General features: G+C 33.2%; 1 protein-coding gene across 2 annotated transcripts; it reads right to left on the bottom strand.

The window, feature by feature from the left end:
- Positions 1-520: 520 nt before the first annotated feature.
- Positions 521-18,793, bottom strand: LOC148598014 (ciliary microtubule inner protein 5-like). 2 transcript variants are annotated; one of them, XM_088562510.1, is made up of 4 exons: positions 18,402-18,793; positions 6,351-6,515; positions 5,024-5,063; positions 521-1,978 (listed from the first exon to the last, which is right to left on the bottom strand). In XM_088562510.1, exons 1-4 carry the CDS (start codon positions 18,446-18,448, stop codon positions 1,787-1,789), a joined length of 444 nt encoding a protein of 147 aa, XP_088418636.1. In that variant the 5' UTR covers positions 18,449-18,793; the 3' UTR covers positions 521-1,786. The 2 variants fall into 2 exon arrangements, with proteins under 2 accessions (XP_088418636.1, XP_088418635.1); XM_088562509.1 differs by lacking the exon at positions 18,402-18,793 and adding an exon at positions 9,325-9,479.
- Positions 18,794-19,171: the final 378 nt, after the last annotated feature.

A 19,171-nucleotide genomic window follows, 5' to 3' on the forward strand; every position in this document is an offset into this window, starting at 1 on the left:
CATTAGGTTTCAATGTATTCAAGTTGTAACTGTGTTAAGATTTTAACTAGAAATTGTGCATACCTTACTAAAGGATTCATCCACGCCCCATATGGTTGAAATATAAACATAAAGTTGATGTTGCTTCAGTCTAAAAACGAATCTCACAATATAGCATACATTTATGGAGATTCTTTGGAAATAGCAAGAGGATGCGACTGGTCGTTGCAGAGAAAAAAGGTGTGGGCAGATTGACAGACACCATGATCACCATATACCTCCTACAAACCTTGGGGTATAAGGTAATCAAAGTGACTTTAGCTCAATACAAAAACTAGGCCATGGTTTCATAAAAAATAAGGGTCAAACGATGGTGCGTTTGTTGTGTTTCACCATATCTGTTGTTTTTTTTTCTATCTGGGAATTAAATAAGGAACGATTTAAGGAAAATCACATTTGAGATTTTTAGGAGATTTGTCCATGCTATCATGGATGATGATTCATGAAAATATTTGTTTGACCAAAATAATTAAAAGAAATATTTGGTACTAAGATTTATTACTTAAGTTGTCTTGTTAATAAGTGACTTAAAAAAAAAACAATGTATCTAAAATCTATTATATATACAGAAATATCACAGAATTGCCATAGTAACAAATAATTAAAGCCTGAGAGTTTTTAAACCCTGTTTATGTCAATAGCAGAGTGCAAACTGAAACCTTAAAATTTGTGAGAAGGTAAAAAAAGTGAAAATAATTATGAAGAGATAGAAGGAATAAATTAAAGTGTTTCATCCAATCAGTGATCATTTCATTAATGATATAGGTTAAAAGTAAACCCTCATCAACCCCAATTATCTCTGATTTCTGATTGATCAGATGTGACTGGAATATAACAACTAAATTATTCAGGTTAGGTTAAAAATGATAAAAAGATGTAAAAATGGAAATTTCAATTCATTACACAGTAATTATAAATATATAGATGTATATGTGAATTATAAAATGTTAGCACAAGTAAAGCTTAGACGAGAGACATTACTTTGGTTCAAAGAAAAATACTGTTTTACGGTATACTTATGATCTTAAATAAAGTAATAAAAATCTGAAACAGAAGTATGGTATAAAACCTATTTGGATTGGGAGTTGTCAGTTAAAATGTAGAGGTGTTTGTTAAAAAATGAAGAAAAACCAAAATGTATCATTTAAAGCTACTAGGATGGAAGCATTTAAGAATAAAAATATACAACACTTCAAAAAATAACAATATATATAATAAACAAACAAAATATATTGATAACACAAAGGGAAAAACAAAGACAAGTGTAATGCATGGAGTTATCTTTTGTTAAATGTAAGATTTTTCAAATTCATTTTAATATTAAGAGTTATCTCTCCTTGAACATTTACAAGAGGGTATAATATTGGCACATAAATGGTTCTGAATAAAATATAACATGAAATATTACAATATTTAAAGTTGAGACTATTTACCACATGAACATCTCCATATAAATGAAAATTATAACCAACTATCGTACGTTGTCCGACACAACAAGTAAATTCAGATTAAAAAAAAAAGTTCTGAATGCATGAACATATAATTCAAGTTTATTTTACAACCTGAAAGAACAGCCAACTTAAATGCTGTCGATTGTATAATGACTTGTAGTTTCGTAAATGTATCCATCAAAATTATATTTCTCATTGTTAAAACCAATTTGTTCCAAAATTAAAAGACCCTGATAAAACTCGTTTCTGAAATTCGACAAAACATCCAAAATACAAAAAAGTTCAAGTTTCTAGACTCAGTAGCATACTAAATCGTTTCCGAGTTTCCGTCTTCGTTTTTCTGCATAGAATTTATATTCTAGGTTCTGCATTTGTCTTCCCAGGTCTGTGTTAACTCTGTTGCCATAGTTTCCTGAGTTAGTGTTGGGCATATCTGAGGAAAATATACTGGCTTTCTCCGGAAGTGGTTCTTTTTCCATCTGGTTTCCCTGTAAATGAGCACAAATCGCTAATTTGATTTTTTTTTGTAACAAATACCTTTTAACGCCAATACATTAGATTAGAAAACCGTTCGTTTTATGTAAAATGGTGATATTTCAATGGACAGGAAACCCGCTAACGACCGCTGTTTTGAACAGGTTAAAATATACAAACAGAGAAGTTGATCAGTATGAACGTTTGTCATCCGGTCAAGCCATTATAGACCGCGGCAAAAGACCAATTTCGATACCAGAAAAAAATAGAATACATAGATAATACTGGATAGACGGACTCTATGGTGAATAGGATACTCAATAATGTTCATAGCTTATTCAATTTCACCAGGGCCTATTAAGCTTAATTTAAAACAGAATCAAATTATTCCAAGTTACTTTGACGCTTGCATGAGACTGATGTAAAATGCTTTATAAGATCGTTCCAATGATTTGTAAGAGTTAAGCCCCTTACCCTACCTCCTTAAGTAATTTTCCGATTTTTTTTTCGCGTGTATTAGCCCTGTTAAAAATACCTCTCGACTCGGTGAGCACTTTCATGTATATATGCACTTAACCAATTGGACCAAAGATCCCTCGGGCGAACCAAGAATTATACGACCGAATAGAAAGGACACCGAGTCTAAATTATTCACCCTGCATGTCAAGCTGTTTTGAATGAGTAAAGTGAAAATCGTATGAAGCGACATTTTTGTGAAAACACGAATGTTAGACAAAAACACAAAACCAATAAAGACGAAAATTTCGACCGACCATAAACGAACTGACAAAACACACACACAATGAGCCAGATCGTATAATTTACATGTAATGACTAACAACATGTACACATATTAATACAGCTCTGGTTTTTAGATCATACAACACACACAATGAATTTATGATTTGTTAACAATAAAATGCAATTAAATGTGATTTTCAAACGTTTACCTCATCAATCTGAAAAAAAAAACGTCATGTGAAATCGAGGTACCTGAATTCAAATTGTACTTTATTTCATGAAATCAAACATTTTGAATTTTTCTACAAGTTTTTTTTTGTTTTTTTTGTTTTGTTTTTGTTTTTGTTTTTGTTTTTTTTTTGTCCTTTATATAGTGCACTGACTTGACATAAAAACCGATTTACAGACGAACTTTTAAAAACCGCGGGAAAATGCGAGACTCTGCCGAGCATATTCACCAGCTCAAGCGGATTCATGTCACTGCGATGTTTAGAAAGTTGACAAAAAGTTTCCACCTATCGCCTCTTTCTTAGTGTAAAATTCTTTTAAAATCTCCAAAGTCAAACAAGCGATCATTTATAGCAAGGGGATATAACTCTAAACCTTTCTCAACAAAACAATTATTGATTTACAACCATAAATAAATCTCAAAGCGCACTTAGAAAATCGTCAAAACTCCGAATTGTTTGTTAAATATCTATTCAACCAAGTTATGACTGTGTATTGATAAGGGTATAAAATATTAAAATCAATATTGTATAAGATTTATGTAGATTATATTACATAGGTAAATAAGTACAGAATAAGTAATAATCTTGTGGTTATCCTGCTTGACAAAAATCGTAGCAATTGAGAATACAGAGACTCCCATCTAAACTGAATATAGGATGTACATTGGAACCTGTCTAAACCAAACATTGCATGTACAGTGAAACCTGTCTATACCGAACATTGTAGGTACACTGGAACCTGTATAAACCGAATACTGCATGTACAGTGGAACTAGTCTAAACAGAACACTGCATATAGAGTTAAACCTTCTAAAACGGACTTATTTGGGACTGAAATTTTTTTCTTTCAACAGCTAGAGATGTTCGGTTTATACAAATTAAAAATGTATTGAAATTGATATAACGGGACAAGTTTAGAAGAAATCTGGTTTGGACAGGTTATCAGTTTACTCAGAAATAAGTTTCACTGTATCCAAATCAGGAATATAATTAGACGTAGGGTTCTTTCAATTTCAATGCAAGAAAACTAAACAAAACTTGCAGTCCAAAAGAGGTGCGGACAAGCAAGGTTTCAACTTCAAACCGTATTTTTCACAGTCATTAAAGAGATACGTGTAATTTTTTTTTTTACTGTAGACGACAGTTCAATGTAACTTAAGGCAACGATATATCTTAAATTTCAGTATTCTTATAGAAGTAAAAGTTAATTCTTGACAAATCATGATCACTATATAGTTAACTTCCACTACTTGCTAATCAGATTGATTGATTGTGGTTCATGTCATGTTTCAGATATTTCATTCATTTCCAGGACAAGAATGTTTGATAAATCAAACAGATCCCGATTAGGACAAGTCCGATACGCTGTAACAGATTTTATTTTAAATTCAAAGCTCCCACATATAGTGTAAGCACGTCACCAAATTCGGAAACATTACCTTGACCAAGCAAATCAGCCGATATGCCACATGCTAGGCGGAAAAGCAGAGACTACCAATTTTAAAGTCTTTGGAATGGTTTGGCAGGGTATAAAACCCACGACCTCCAACACTTGAGGCAAACACAAAATACAGGAAGACCACTGAGGCAGTAATGTTCAAGAGAAAACAAATCATCGTTCTGAACGGTCGGTGACGCATATTTTTTCTAATGTGCAAATTTTCAATTCTCTTGCAGAGCAGGCACAGACTTACTTTTGAAATTTAAAAAAAAAATCTATACCAGACTTAGTACATGTATTCCAACATCTCATTCTGTTTAAAGCTAAGAGAAAGATATCAATTCGACAAAATCAAACTTGCAATTCGCAATAGGCATGTCTGATAGATGTAGAAATATACAACGGCGAACAGAAGAAGTGAGACTTTGTGGTAGTAGGTTTTGTATACATGACATCGCTACGTGCTTTAGATTTACCAAAATTGTATGCAATTTACGACGTTCATTTAGACAAAAGGCTGTCTTCTTTGAAATATTTGTATAACTAACAAATCGCGATGACATTTTTTCCTCAATACACAAACGTGAAAATTGGTAACACAAGATGATACAGGTAAAATTAACAGAATACTCTACATACGAACTCACCTTTGAATCGAACTCTGTTAAGAAACCCCAATCTTGTTCCCTGAAAAATATCAAAACAATATCTTTTGTTAGCATTAGGCTAAATTAAAGATGTGTGTTTCATATTATCCATCCTATTTTTCAATTAAAAATAGTGTACCATGAATTTTTTTGGTTCATTTTTTCAATAAGCATTGTTATAATCAGATCGATTTTTCAGCAGGCTCAATGTGAAAAAAGTGAAATAAAAGGAAGTCCCTACCTACCTACCTACCTACCTACCTACCATATTTCTTTCAAATGTGTAATAGGCAACACATATCGTATTTTTTGGCCTTATAACAGGCGTTTTCTATATACAGAAAAGTATGCATATGATAAGTCCATTACAAAAAGCTTATTTTTTTCTTATTTTTTAAAGTCAGTTTTTCTAAAATAAACAATTAGGACCAAGACACACTGCATTTACATATTCACAAAAAGCTAAAAAATATACACGTGTTAACATCGGAAGAATAATCAAGGGAACCAAGGTTATAGGTAATCAAAAGAATGTAATCCAGGGACAAAGACCAGAAGATAAATGAACAGGAGAACGGGCAGAAATATACCAATTTATTGATAGGCGTACGAAAAATGAATACAAAGTGATAGAAAAGATTGCAATTGACCACCGATCAGACATTAATACAGATAAACTTGAAGCGTAATGATATGATTTCTGTCAATTGGTAATAAAAGATCAAATATAAAAGAGCCATCAGTGAAAACAATAAACTTAGAACTCGTAAATTTAAAGGAAAAAGTGTCCGTACTTTTCGGATCACGCTTTTTTAATCGACACGATTCAAACTTCAGTTTCACAACGCATAATTACACAAAAAAATACATCGATCAATTCGCAGATTTTTTGTAAATCTGAAGATAAGCAAAATTACAAATAAATGTTTTAAAAAATCAATTTTCCGGTTGATCCGTAAAATGACAACTGTTATGTCGATTGAGAATTTCCTCAATAAACTAACTCAATACCGGCTTAGATCGATTTTACCATGTCGTTTGTGGAAACCATGGTGTTTTGTTGTTTTCTGATTCGACCTATACGAGAATGGTTAAAGTGTACATCAGTATACCTGTTTCATTTTCTTCGAAATTAGTTTTTGTCATTAATTTGAACGGTAAAATAGTATGATTAAATTTGTATCAATTTGAACGGAAGGATGCAACAAAAGTCGCTTATAACTGACTGAACTTCGTGTGGTCAACTGTCCTGCAGAGCCTAAGAAATAATTATCTTGAACTTGGTGTCGAAAATTACTTTTTGTTATTTCGTAAATTAAACACTTACCAATTTTTCAAACACCGTCTTTCACCGGTCACTGACTCTTTCCATATCGTATCTTGTTTGACGGCATCACATTGCACATAATCTCCCTCTTGTCTTTTCTTGTCTGTTGTTACCTGTGTGGCCTGGTCCCTTCTATCAGCAGGTATGCAGTTGTCATGGTAAGCACTATCACGATAAACGGAGAATTTGTAAGATTTTTTGCGAGTAACAGAAAACGTATATGTTTTTGAGCGACTACAGGCGACCATAACCCATCCCCACCCCGGAAACGTTGTACGACGTTACTATGGCGTCTCTACGTCGAAACAGTAACGTCAACGTCTCTCACTCAGTACAAGGCAGTGAAAAACGTTCAAGGAGGTCTCATACATAGGAAGAGTATGATGATGTTTCTAGTGGTGAACAAACACATAGAAGTAAGAATCATGCAAAATGTGATTCATGGTTGGAAAGCCTACATATTTTTTTAATATTTTGTTTGAATTGCCATAGTAAACAGAAATTAACAATCAGTTTTTCATATGACCTGTGTTCATAGGAGATAAAATTATATAGAATGCACTGTAGATATCAAAATCAAGGGAGATAACTCTGTAAATGATATTCAAATACAATAGAATCTATTGGGTTTTCAATGTTGATCTCTTATGAGCAGGCAGATTTGAATGATTACACATTTCATAGTATAGACCCATAAAGCAACATAGTCACAAAAATAAAAATATGTAGCCTTTTTTGGGGTGTATCACATTTTTCAGATCTTGCATGATTCTTACAAAGACAGCTACTTAAATTATGGTTGTGAGTGAGTGTCAGTTGGATCCGGTTTTCACTGCTTCGGATTACTTAGTCCTTTCTGGTCGATATGTTTTGCCCTGAGACTCCTGATGGCATCCGTCTAAGAGTGAAACAAGTGGACCAGAAATGAATAATCATCCAAAGCAGTGAAAACCGGATGTTGTTGTCTTTTTGACAATACAAGTAATACGAATGCAGAAGTATTAAATCAGCGTAAGCTTATGAAACCAGAGATCAAATATATTCAGAGGGGAACGCTTTCAAGAACGCCTGACAATAGCGTCCAGTTGATGTACATAACGCGAAAGTGTATAACGCCCTACACGATTCAAGCACACCCATATAACGCGTGAAGGAAGTGGCGATCCAAGTTGTTCATGACCATATATTCAAGATGTAAATATTAAGGTCACTCCACACTTATATAAATTCAGACCTATATTGTATCTTAAAGACTCATGTACTGTAACGATGTTCATCGCCAGTTCAATCGGTGCGTAAATACACTTTTCAGTACAAAGGCTTAACACTATTTTCTATTGTTTTTTGTTTTTTTTTGTTTTTTTGAGTTTTCCTGGTTTCAATACTCAAAGCAAGAAGGGGGTCACTTTCCTAAATTTATAATAGGGTCTACGTCATAATTTGCTTATTTTCTCTAATACTGCATAGAAGTAACAAATTTTCAAAATAGGAAGGGGGTTCCGGCGGGCCCCTGAATACAACACTTATACTTTTCCTTTTTTAACATTAATTATAAGCTATATCATCATGTCTATATTTTCTAGTACATGCATGTAAACAATAAAAAACATACGTATATATACCGTTATATATTTTTTGGCCATACTTTGGCTTACTCTGAACGAATATGTATTTAAATAAACCCCAAGAAATTCTCTTCAATGGTTTTCCACTAAATGTCAACAATTAATAAATAGGGGTATTCATGTATTGATTGAAATGAATAGCGGGGAATTATTTTGAATACACAGGCATTTATAAACCAATTTTAAGACTCTCTTTTATGCTTTTTGGAGATTTAAATCAATATAAAAGCTCACGTTTCTAGAATGTTTTTGATACTTTTTTATGTTTTTTGTATTTTATTACATAGAAATCAAGGAATAGGTAAATTTACATTGGCAACTTCGGTGATTTACAGCGGAGATCAATTTCGCATTTCAGATTAGAATTACAGAATTATTTCATTTATTTGTGATAGAGTTTTCATTCCGCGTGTCACATTTTGGTTACTGTACTATTTTTTTTATTTTGTTGATTGAGGACGTAAACCTAAGGTATGGGACACAACTCTTACAAATCATTGGAACGTTTATATTTATCATTATACAAAATCTCATGTAAGCATCAAAGTAACTTGAATTGATTTCATTCTGTTTCAAAGGAAAGCTTAAAAGGCTTTGGTGAAATTGAATATGATACAAACATATCACTGATTTCAAGAGTTATTTCCCTTACCCTAGGTCTATCTCCTTAAACCTATCTTCTATCCAAGATCATAATTCGAGATATTGCGTTTTTTTCATATGTTAGTCTTTTCGTCGAGCAACTGATAATTCATTCTATCAATAGGGTTCAAAAGATATTTCGCTCTTTTCGTTCGTTCTTAAACTGATCCCTTCAAAACTTTTCTCTCTCTCTTTTTAACGAGTGAGTGAATTTATTACAATAAATAAACAAAACAAACAGACAATCACAAACGAAATAAAAAAAAAATACGAATCAAAACTAAAGTATGAAGGATTCTGAAATTGTATCTTCTTTCTCGATTAGAATTTTCATACTGCTTTTATAATTGCTTCGCTGTATAAAAATAGGATTACAATTTTGTAGAGAACAGTGTCTATATAATTTTCAATGAATTGTACTTGAGTAAGTAAAAAACCAACAAGTTCACGAATTTAGAAAACAATGACCCTTTTTGTATACTGATAATACGTTAAAAATGGAAACATAACAAAATTATGAAGGGTACAGTAGTCGAAAATTGTCTATTTTTGTTGGGACGGTGAATTAATGAAAGTACACCATTGTACTTGCAAAGAGTGTACACACTTTTACATTAAACAGTTAAAAGGACATGCACTTTGAGTCTCTTTATGAATCCAATAACTAAGCATAAAAATTAAGTTATAATATAAAATGAAATCCTTACGTTTTGGGGTAATACGAAAATAAAATCCCACTATACTGGCGAGCCATGTTGTTTCGTGTTTACGCTATCAACCGTCGTCTCATCCGGAAAGTTACAAACAAAGCTAGGTTGATGGTTGTGTAGAGGGAAATTTTAATGCATTTAAAATTATCCCTATTGATTTCAAATAACGTTTAAAGGTGGTGCCTATCGTTATCAGTGGCTATAGATGGGAAAAATTGATCAGATTAAAAATACCAGTAAGTTGTATCGACTCACCTGTCCTTTAGAGGTGAAACATGTAATTATTTGTTACTAATAAAACGGGCGAATAGGCCTCACGCACCTAGATTTATGGAAGTTATGGGGAAGATAGGGGAGTGTTAATGGGCAGCTCAATATATTTTGAAAAGGCGAGGCGTTACAGAAAAAAGGAGCTCTAGGCTATTATTGCCCCTCCTTGATATGTCGTGGGGGGTGTGCTAAAAGAATATGCCACAATAGAGCGATCGGACTAGGGGAGGTGTATAAGATAGGTCCTTCAGAGTTATCGTTAGTATTTGCAAAATATAACAGTTAAGCTTTCAGTGGGGGTCCAGAGAAGTGTGTTGGAGGTTGGACCCCCCTTTTCGAAACAATTTGTTAATTTCGGTCAAAATTTGGGCAAAAGTGAAAACATAAAAGCCTGATCCCATCTCGTTTTAATTTGTCCTTGGCTTTTGCTAGTATAACCTCAACCTGGATGTGGTTCTCAAAGGTGTACATAGACTAATTTTAAAGTTTGATCTCCCCCTAATGTGAAGCAATTGCACCCAAACAATATGATTGTCATCTTCAAAGGTGGATCCATCGGGAGAGGCGGGAGCCCCCCTTCCCCCAGGTGCTTGAACAGTTTTATTGATTATATCGAAACAAAATGGATATCACTGGAATGCCACCACCCAAATAAGCCAGTAAGCGCCCCACTTCCCATTTGGAATTTCTGGATCCACTACTGCACACTCATTAATTTCTGTATACGCTTCAAATAAAATTTTCGGTAATAATGTGTATAACGCGATTTTTGTTTGTATAACTTATATTATTTAAATTTCTTGTCCTTAGATAAAGAAATCCTGACACTATTTGATTTGACACCGCTTTCAAGTGGGAACTTGATTTATCTTACCATTAAATGATCTTGTGTAAAATTAAATGTAATCGAATACATTTTCAAGTTTTAATTCAGGTAATTTTTACCTGATTGCATTAACATCATGATATAGTGTGACGGCATTTAAATTTATTACTGAATAACACGCAAAGTTATTGCTCAAAGCGTTATAATTTATTGAAAATTTAATTATAAAAAGTAGAAAAAAATTTGCAGTGCATATGATATATAACGTGCACTTTATTGTAGGATAAAACTCGAACTGACAAACATTTTATTGTTTTTTTTTTTGCGGGGGGGGGGGGGGAACTATCAGATTAACTATTATTATTATATAAGGCTAACTGCAGTGATCGAACCTTTCTTTTATTAAAAGAAACCGACTTCTTTTACAACGGTTAGGCGGATACTGCATTAAACTGCTTGTACTCTGCCTGAGAATTAATCGAACTGGGAAAAATTAAAAAGATATCAAGAAAAAAAATCCGCCAAGATATACATGTATACAATTTTATAGATAACTTGACTTGAAGTACAGAATATCAGATATCCAGATATCCATAAAAAGGAGGAAGGTTCCAAGCTATTGTTTGTTTTTTTCTCCAAATGTTGCACAAAATTAACGAAAAGTTTTGACAAGGGGGGGGGGGGGGGTCAACCTCAATTTCTTCTTCCCTGGATCCACCGCTTGTTAATCGAGACTAAACATGGTCAATTTTGATTTGTAGAAATCATTTTGATTATTTAGTTTAATTTTTGGGTAAAAATAACCAAAAAGATGAGATTACACCAACTTCAAGTTTAACAGACGGTGCGCCATCAAATATCCGACTTCCAAACATGTTTTCTCCTTAGGGCACGAAGTAGGGTTTAAATGCGCTACAAATAGCGGAATACGCTTGACATGACGGGCAAGCAAGCGAATCAGCTAAAATAAACACCAATATGCCAGAGTTAGTTGGCAATACAAAACCTGACAAAAAAAGGGGGACAAGAAAAAGGGAGGTTCCTGAAAAAAGGGTATTCCATGCTTGCTATTTGCTCTTTTTTCACACTATCTGCACGAAATTAAATAACAAAATTTTAAAGTGGGCGGGAGGGGTTTGCAACACCCCGCCCCCTGGATCAACCACTGCTTGATTTCATTCAGACGACCCTTTTTTTGTCTCCGTGATGTTACTAAATTACTAAAATTTACTTACATAAAAAACCTCATTCAGTAATGCCTAAGTTCAGGTGCGAATTATTTCAATCACTGTACACAGATATATTTTTGTAATAGCATTTACCACAAAAAAAATCAAACATAAGTAAATACTAAAAAGAAAATCAGAAAAAAAATAATAGATAAATAAACTTGAGATTTCCGTACATACAACATGTATTCCAGTGGTACCAAGGTGCTTACTTTTAGGATGATCATCGCTGGCTCTTTAAACTAATTTTACTTACGATTTTGGATAGCTTGCATTAGCCAATCTCCCTTCAAACGAAGGCATAATTTCACTTTCAAGTAAATTGGATACAAGAACTGAAGAAATCCTTAACCTCTAAACCTGAGTCGTTACTAAAACAAAAGGGTCCCTAGAGGGAATCCTTAGAAAACTTCGTTACGAAACATCAATTATTCCAAGAACAAATCGTTTGATACCATGATGCAGAATGTTATACGGCAACGAATCAAATGAAAAATATTATGGTGTGAAATTAAGAATTCTTTGTTTAGTTGGTTGGTACCGCAAGCGTTAAAGCAGAGTTAATCTCGAGTAAAGCCGCGTGACAAATTGGTATCTTTATATTCTAATGAATGTTCATGTAGTTACTGCCGTAGAAATTGATTTCGCACAATTCAATCCCATTAAATGCATACCATGCACGGAGTATGCATACTACCAATGGGATATTATCTTGTTTCCATTATTAATCTCGTTAAATTTTGACAGAAAACGTATTTTAAATACAGCTAAACATGATTCTAAGGTAAAACTTGAGTCAAGAATATGCTTTTCCTAATCATTCTCAGTATATGAATACGCAAAGGCTCCCAATGCAACATTCTTGCTGAATTTAATTTTTCTTAACCCTTTTTGGGACCTCTAGCTGTTGTTTAGGTACTCTGAGTGTTTGGGTATACGCTTTGTATGTCCCTAAGTCTGTTGCTTCCTCCCTATTATTTACCTTCAATCACAATTTGTCTCATACAAAACAGAAGGTTTGTTTTCTTTCAATATACTTTTCATTTGGTTGATTTGACAAAGAAAATAATGTTTAATCGGTCTGAAAAGTGAACAAATTTGTGTAAATACGTATTTGCTACAGGTACGAAGTATACTGAGTTCTTTAACTGTCACTCCTGATTTTGTATATAGCGTTTAAAGATGTCATATTTAAGCACCAAGAAATGAATTACCCGAAAGAAAAAAAAGTACTTTTATTAAGAATTAACTAGGCATACAATACAACTAAAAAACATATACAGAAAAGACCAAAAACACTATTTGTTGTTCATTTCCAAACAGTATGAGTCGCAATAATTGACGACTTTTTCCCAACGAAATTGAACAAAATACCCTAAAATATTTATAGGCCGGTCAAACCAAAATAAACTTGTAATCCTATAGGCTAAGCTACAAATATTTTTTTTAGTTACGCTGGTGATTGGAAATACAGCGAAAACTTGTCAGGCACAGGTCCAGACATTTGGAAGGGAGTCAAGTTAACATAAGTTAATACTTGCCTAAAATGCAACAAAAAATATACAAGATTCGGAAAAAGGCGGGTGAGTCAACCGACGAAACCCCATGATTCTGCCATTGTTTGTAAATCTGTGTGCAAAAACGAATATCAATATTCCTTTCCCGAACGTATTTTTGATCACCGAAGTGTATTATTTAAAAGTCAATTCCTTCTCTTTCCAGAAATCATGAGAAATATAGAAAGCAATCATAATAACTGTTGACATTCGGGAAAAAAAGACAAAAACAATTAATAGTTACGAGGCTACAAATTGTAATTATTATTATGGTAATTTTGAAAACAAAGTAGTCGATTTCAAATTTCAATAATACTTCCTCTCAAATTAACGGTTCTTTCCTTTTCCAGATCACACCGCCGTGTCATGATTTTGCCGGTATGGGATAAATTATAAATTTTCATAGTTTTTCACATCAAAGAAATATTGAAAATCGGTAGATATAATTATTTTAAAGCATTAATTATTCATGACAGACATCATGGATTTATAACGAATCATTATCTCTAGATCTGTATAAGTACCTGTAAATCTGCGGAATCGACCGACCTTAACATTGTAGATCTACAGGAGCGGATCAAAGATTTCAGAAATGGGGGGGGGGGGGGTGACGTCCCTATAGATCTGTCTCCCTGAATCCACCACTAAAGTCAGTAAATCAAGTTCAGTAATGAGAAATCTTAGACGGGTACTTGCTTTTGTGAGTCAACATGAATTAGTATAAAATAAGTATTATTTCGATAAAATAAACTTGGGTCTAAAAAAATGAGGTTTCAGGCTATCAATATTCATGTGGGCATTGTCTTTACTTTGTACAAAAGTTTAAAAAAAATCTAACGAAGATCATTTGGACGATTTGTGTTACCAATCTCAGTCACGCAGAGCCTACATGAGCCACACATGAACAAGTTATTTATATATGTATATCCCCGTGCTACAAAACAGTCATACTCGCATCTTTTAAATTTACAGAGGCGTTGACGCGATGAACGACTCTATTTATAACCATATATCTTTTATGTCATGAAATATATGCATTTCAGGGGTTGAAAATCAATCGTAAATCGTCAGTCAATTCATGCCATTTAAATCGACCCTAAACAAATTCGGCACTCAATTGCCCTTATATATATTTCACCCTCAGACTCTGTATTGTTCAGTACTTGGCAATTTTACAAACTTTTCAATTTATTGTTTCAAGTTTTTAAACTCCTTGAGAAGTAAATTAAAGATTTTATGTTCTAGTTTATTTAAATTTATGAACCTTGACACTAAAGACAGCTCAAAGCCTTGGTAGAAAACTTTTAGCCCATTTGATGAAAACCTCAATGGTGAAATGACCTCTGAACTTCTTCAATACACCCGTGATATACTTTTGTAAAAAAGGAAGTAAAATGGCTTTAACAGAAGAGATTGGCCGTCCTGTCAAGACATGGTAAAATTGATTTTTTTTTTAGATAGTTTTATATTTTTACATTGATATACAATAAATTAAACAAAAAATCGCACAAAGTTCTTCTTTAATATTGCCTTATTATTACAACTGAATATATTGCATATGTTTTCGCTTACTTCTTGAGGAAAAATTTGAAGCACAAGATTAGCCCCCCCTTTCGGATCCACCATTTACTACATTAACAGCCAAAATTTTTGAGTATGGGAGGGGGCGCCCACTTTGTGTATCCGCCTATTGAATATCTTGCTAGAGATAAAATGAAATACCGGTAATCGTGACAACGCTTTTACTAAAATTTCCGTCTCGTTTTCGACCAACTTCACAATTACGCCCGCTGCACGATCAGAAAAAAAAACCCAAAGGTGTATACTTTAAACACTACATATTCAATGGACACAATTTGTATGCTCAAGAAAGGAGCGAAATGGTAGAAAGCCCCAAAAATGATGAAGTAAAAAATGTGTATCTGCTTTACCTGCCACCCCAAATCAAATCTGCAAAGATTCTAAAAAGTTTTTCCGACACGTGAATTTCTCCAACTTGGTGCAGTAGAAGGCACCTTCGATCCGTAATTATTTCAACTCACGCGATATCCTATGGTATCATTCAGGTAAATTGAGTCTCGTTTTATACTAAGCTGAATGTTTTTGTAAGAATTGGGGAAAATGGGGAAAAAACAAGAAACATGCATGGCAAAAACCTACCAATCTAATATAATTTCACTCAAGGATGCTTTCTCTGTTTAAAAAAGACAATTATTTGATCTCTGCAGCCTTAGACTTGCTTAGAAATTTGAAATAGAATGTAAGAAAAATGAGGTTTTTTAGTTATCTGCCCTTGACATGTTCATTCTCATTGTATTTCAATGAAATCATGCATCGCTAAATTTACCAAAACGATTTGGAAAATCTTGTCTTTTTTACATGATTCTGATGGAACAAATAGTCAAATAAAACTTTCAAAATGGTGGCCTTTTTCATCCACTGCCTGATTCTTACAAACAGACATTTACGAAACATAATTTGGTGTTGTCTGTTTTTATATAAAAGAAGAAATATGAAATGTTTTAACCGTCTGGAGAATTTTAAGTTGCTACTCTTTAGAATAACTAAACACAAATAGAGATTTGAACAAAATCGATGTTTCAGTAATAAACTCTTTGGGAGTCTTAGTAGGCTCGCGGCAACAAACTTATGCATGACACCATTTGAAAAGTAAGTATCATGAACAGTATATAAATATTGATCGTATGCTTTCAGGAACATCTAAGGTTAATCGAAAGGTCTAGATTTGGAGTCTTCGTAGGTTTGTTTAGACATTTTGTTTATCAACCCTGTCTCGTCTCTAAATTTGAAAAAAATATACTAACAGAACTTAGCAGTAGTGGCTGTATGCCCCAAATAAGAAAGAGTATATCAAGTGTCAGTCTTTATAACAATCAGGCAGTGGGTGAAACATAGTATGAAAAAAAAACCCACCATTTTGACAGTTTAGGTAGACTATTCGCACCATCAGAATTATGGAAATAGAAAGAAGATTTTTCGTATCATTTCGGTAAATTGAGTTATAATTTCATTAAAATGTACCAGAAATGAACATTTCAATAGCAGATAACTCTTTCAAAAACCTCATTTTTTAAACATTCTATTGAAATAATTTTAAGTAAATCCAGAGATGCGGAGATTAAATAATGGTCTTTTCAAATAAAGAAAGCATCCGCGAGTAAAATCATATCGTCAGATTGGTGGGGTTTTAACATGCATAATTCTGACTTTTCTCATTTTGTCTTTTGTCGATTTCACAAAAAGTCGTAGGTGTGAAATTGATCGTAAATAATGACGTCACAATGTTATTTTAGGTTGTGACGTCATTACTTATGATAAACTTTGCACCTACGACTTTTTTGCGAAATCGACGCCTGCAGCAATTTTCACAAAAAATCGTAAGAGTAAAATTAGTCGTAAGTTGTGACGTCACAATACTTAAATCTATTATGACATCATAACTTACGACTAATTTTACACTTCCGATTTTTTGTGAAAAGGACCGCTGATTCATCGGTTGACTTGGGGTGCAAGGTAAGTATAGTCAGGGGCGGATCCAGGATTTTAGATGGGGGGGGGGGGAGGCGCACAGTTAAAATTTTCTTAGGTTAATTTTATGAAATATTCTTCTAGAGTGGGTACAATGTATATCTTTTGTGGTAAAATTAGAGAGGAATAAAAGTTTCAACCTAAAACCACTTGAATCTACCCCTGACAACCCATGCTTTGCAATTTTTTTTTTTGGGGGGGGGGGCACGCCCGCTACGCCCCCATCTAAATCCGCCCATCAGTATAGTCGACATGAAATAACTTTGAGCTACGAAAGATACATTCCAAACGTATTCAATAGAACGGAAAAACGATGTCATTGTGAAAATTCGACCTGTGTATTCAAAGGATTTTGATTCATGAGTCAATATGAATAAAATGATTATTATTTATATAAAGGATCTAACAATTCATTGTTCAGGATGTTTAAACTTATATTCTGTAGCTAGAACATTGTTTGTCCACAATAACTCATTGTCGGCTATTCATGCTTACAATTTGTATATCCAATTCACATAGAAACATTATATGTCCTTATGCAAATGTTACTTGATTAATCTGTGTATGGGAAAGGAAATGAAAAGATTGAAGAAATAAAGAGATTCAAACACAAAAAAAAGAAACTCTTATTTGTACATTATATGCCATTATACGCCGACACATTTCTATGGCTTTAACAAACATACACGTATCGAAACCGTCAGGACTTTTTCTGAAGAAATACCACAGTATCAATCGTCTATTCCGACGGCTGAGTATTCCAGGCATGCTTAAAGAGGCGGACCAAGAAATCTTTAAAAGGGGCTTCGAATATTGGGATCGTCCCAGAAATAAAAAAAAATGGAGGTTCCATGCTAGCATTCGCTCATTTTTACCAAAGTTCCAACTAAAAGGAGGAAGCTTACAGCCCACTTGATTCGCCATAAATTATTGCTTATACATGTATATGCCAGTATTTATTCTGTATTCAAACACGAAAATAAACGTAGTATATATATGAAATGACCCCCGTTTGTCATACGAAGATTACAAAATGTTCATCATTTATTGTAATTTAAAAGACAACATTTTAAGATAGAAATTCAAACTTTCAAAAAGGTAGAGTAAACAGACTAAATTAGAAGTAATTCGCCAAATTATTTACATTTTTAATCGTTTTAAAGATACTGCATAAGTAGATTTACTTTCTAAAAATACAAAAAATGTGTTTTCTTCAATTGTGAAAAACATAAGTGTGAAACAAACTTTGGATCACAATTTCTGAAAGTATTTTATAATTACGGGCCTGATATGGATCTTAATGACCTAACTCCTTAATATAATGACAACTGAATTGAAGCTTTTAAAGTTTTTGATATTTTGTTTTATTTGAAAGACTCGTCTTGTACGCTTGTCTTCGGTTTCTTCCGTTTGTTGTGGTCTTACATGATTTTTTATTCAATTTCCATATTATAATATGACTTGAACGGACAAAAAATATAAAATTTTAATTTTAAAATTTCTCTAAAAATAAATAAAAAGAAGTCAGCTCTTGACAAAATTCCTTGTGTGAAAGAACATGAATAAACAAACATCCGTCTCACTCTGAAACGTTTTTTGGGTATGTACTGTTCATTTATTTTTATTGTTTATCAATAATCTTACCTCTTACGAGTAGCCAACATGTAACTCCCTACCATACCACCACTCATGTTGCACAAACTATAATATCAAAAATCCACAAAAGTATGAAATTATCGAAAAGCTATCACATAAGAAACTAAAAATTCCTGTATCAGTCTAATTTCATATTGTCCACTTCTGTTTATTTTCAGCGGATTAAGTCCAGTCAAAATTGTATATATTTTTCCCGTTCGTTACTAAGAGTGTATAAGTCTATACTAATCTTTCGCCTTTATAATAAGGGTATTTAACTCGCCACGGTAATAATTAAGATCTAATTAACTATGGACCAAATCCGTCTTCATACCAATCCGGGCATGACCTGACCTGTTTAAAGGTAACGATTTCCGTTACACGGTTATTAATTTTGATTGAGAACCGCGTAGATCGAAGTTGAAGGCCAAGACCCAAGTATCGATTCCGGATTTTTATCTACCTTTTGAAATGTGCACCCTTTATGATACTTTATACAATGGAACGCCAATACACATTCCGAGGCAATACACAAATCAGCTGATTTGTATACCTGGGCCATTAATTCGCAATTCAAGAGGATTTTCTTTCCGCTAAGGAGTTTTATTGGTTGGAAAGTGATTGATTTTCCATATCACTCTCTTTGAAGATGTTTGACATAGCTGCAAATAATCGATATTATGATATAAATATATATATATATTTCCTTTGAAAATTTCTTTCAAATTGATTTCAGTTTTCCTTCATGATTCCAAGACATATTCTATAGATTTTTTTAT

This window comes from Perna viridis, chromosome 14 (genome assembly GCF_037379345.1).
Source record: "Perna viridis isolate PV_CMFRI_1.1 ecotype Kerala chromosome 14, ASM3737934v1, whole genome shotgun sequence".
NCBI lineage: Eukaryota > Metazoa > Mollusca > Bivalvia > Mytilida > Mytilidae > Perna > Perna viridis.

Bases quoted from the DNA above. Each gene is read 5' to 3' on its own strand.
- LOC148598014 (XM_088562510.1), bottom strand. From the start codon at position 18,448: ATGAGTGGTGGTATGGTAGGGAGTTACATGTTGGCTACTCGTAAGAG. The intron at 5,064-6,350 runs GTAAGTGTTTAA...GATATTTTTCAG, and splicing joins AGACGGTGTTTGAAAAATTG to GGAACAAGATTGGGGTTTCT. The intron at 1,979-5,023 runs GTGAGTTCGTAT...GCTCATTTACAG, and splicing joins TAACAGAGTTCGATTCAAAG to GGAAACCAGATGGAAAAAGA.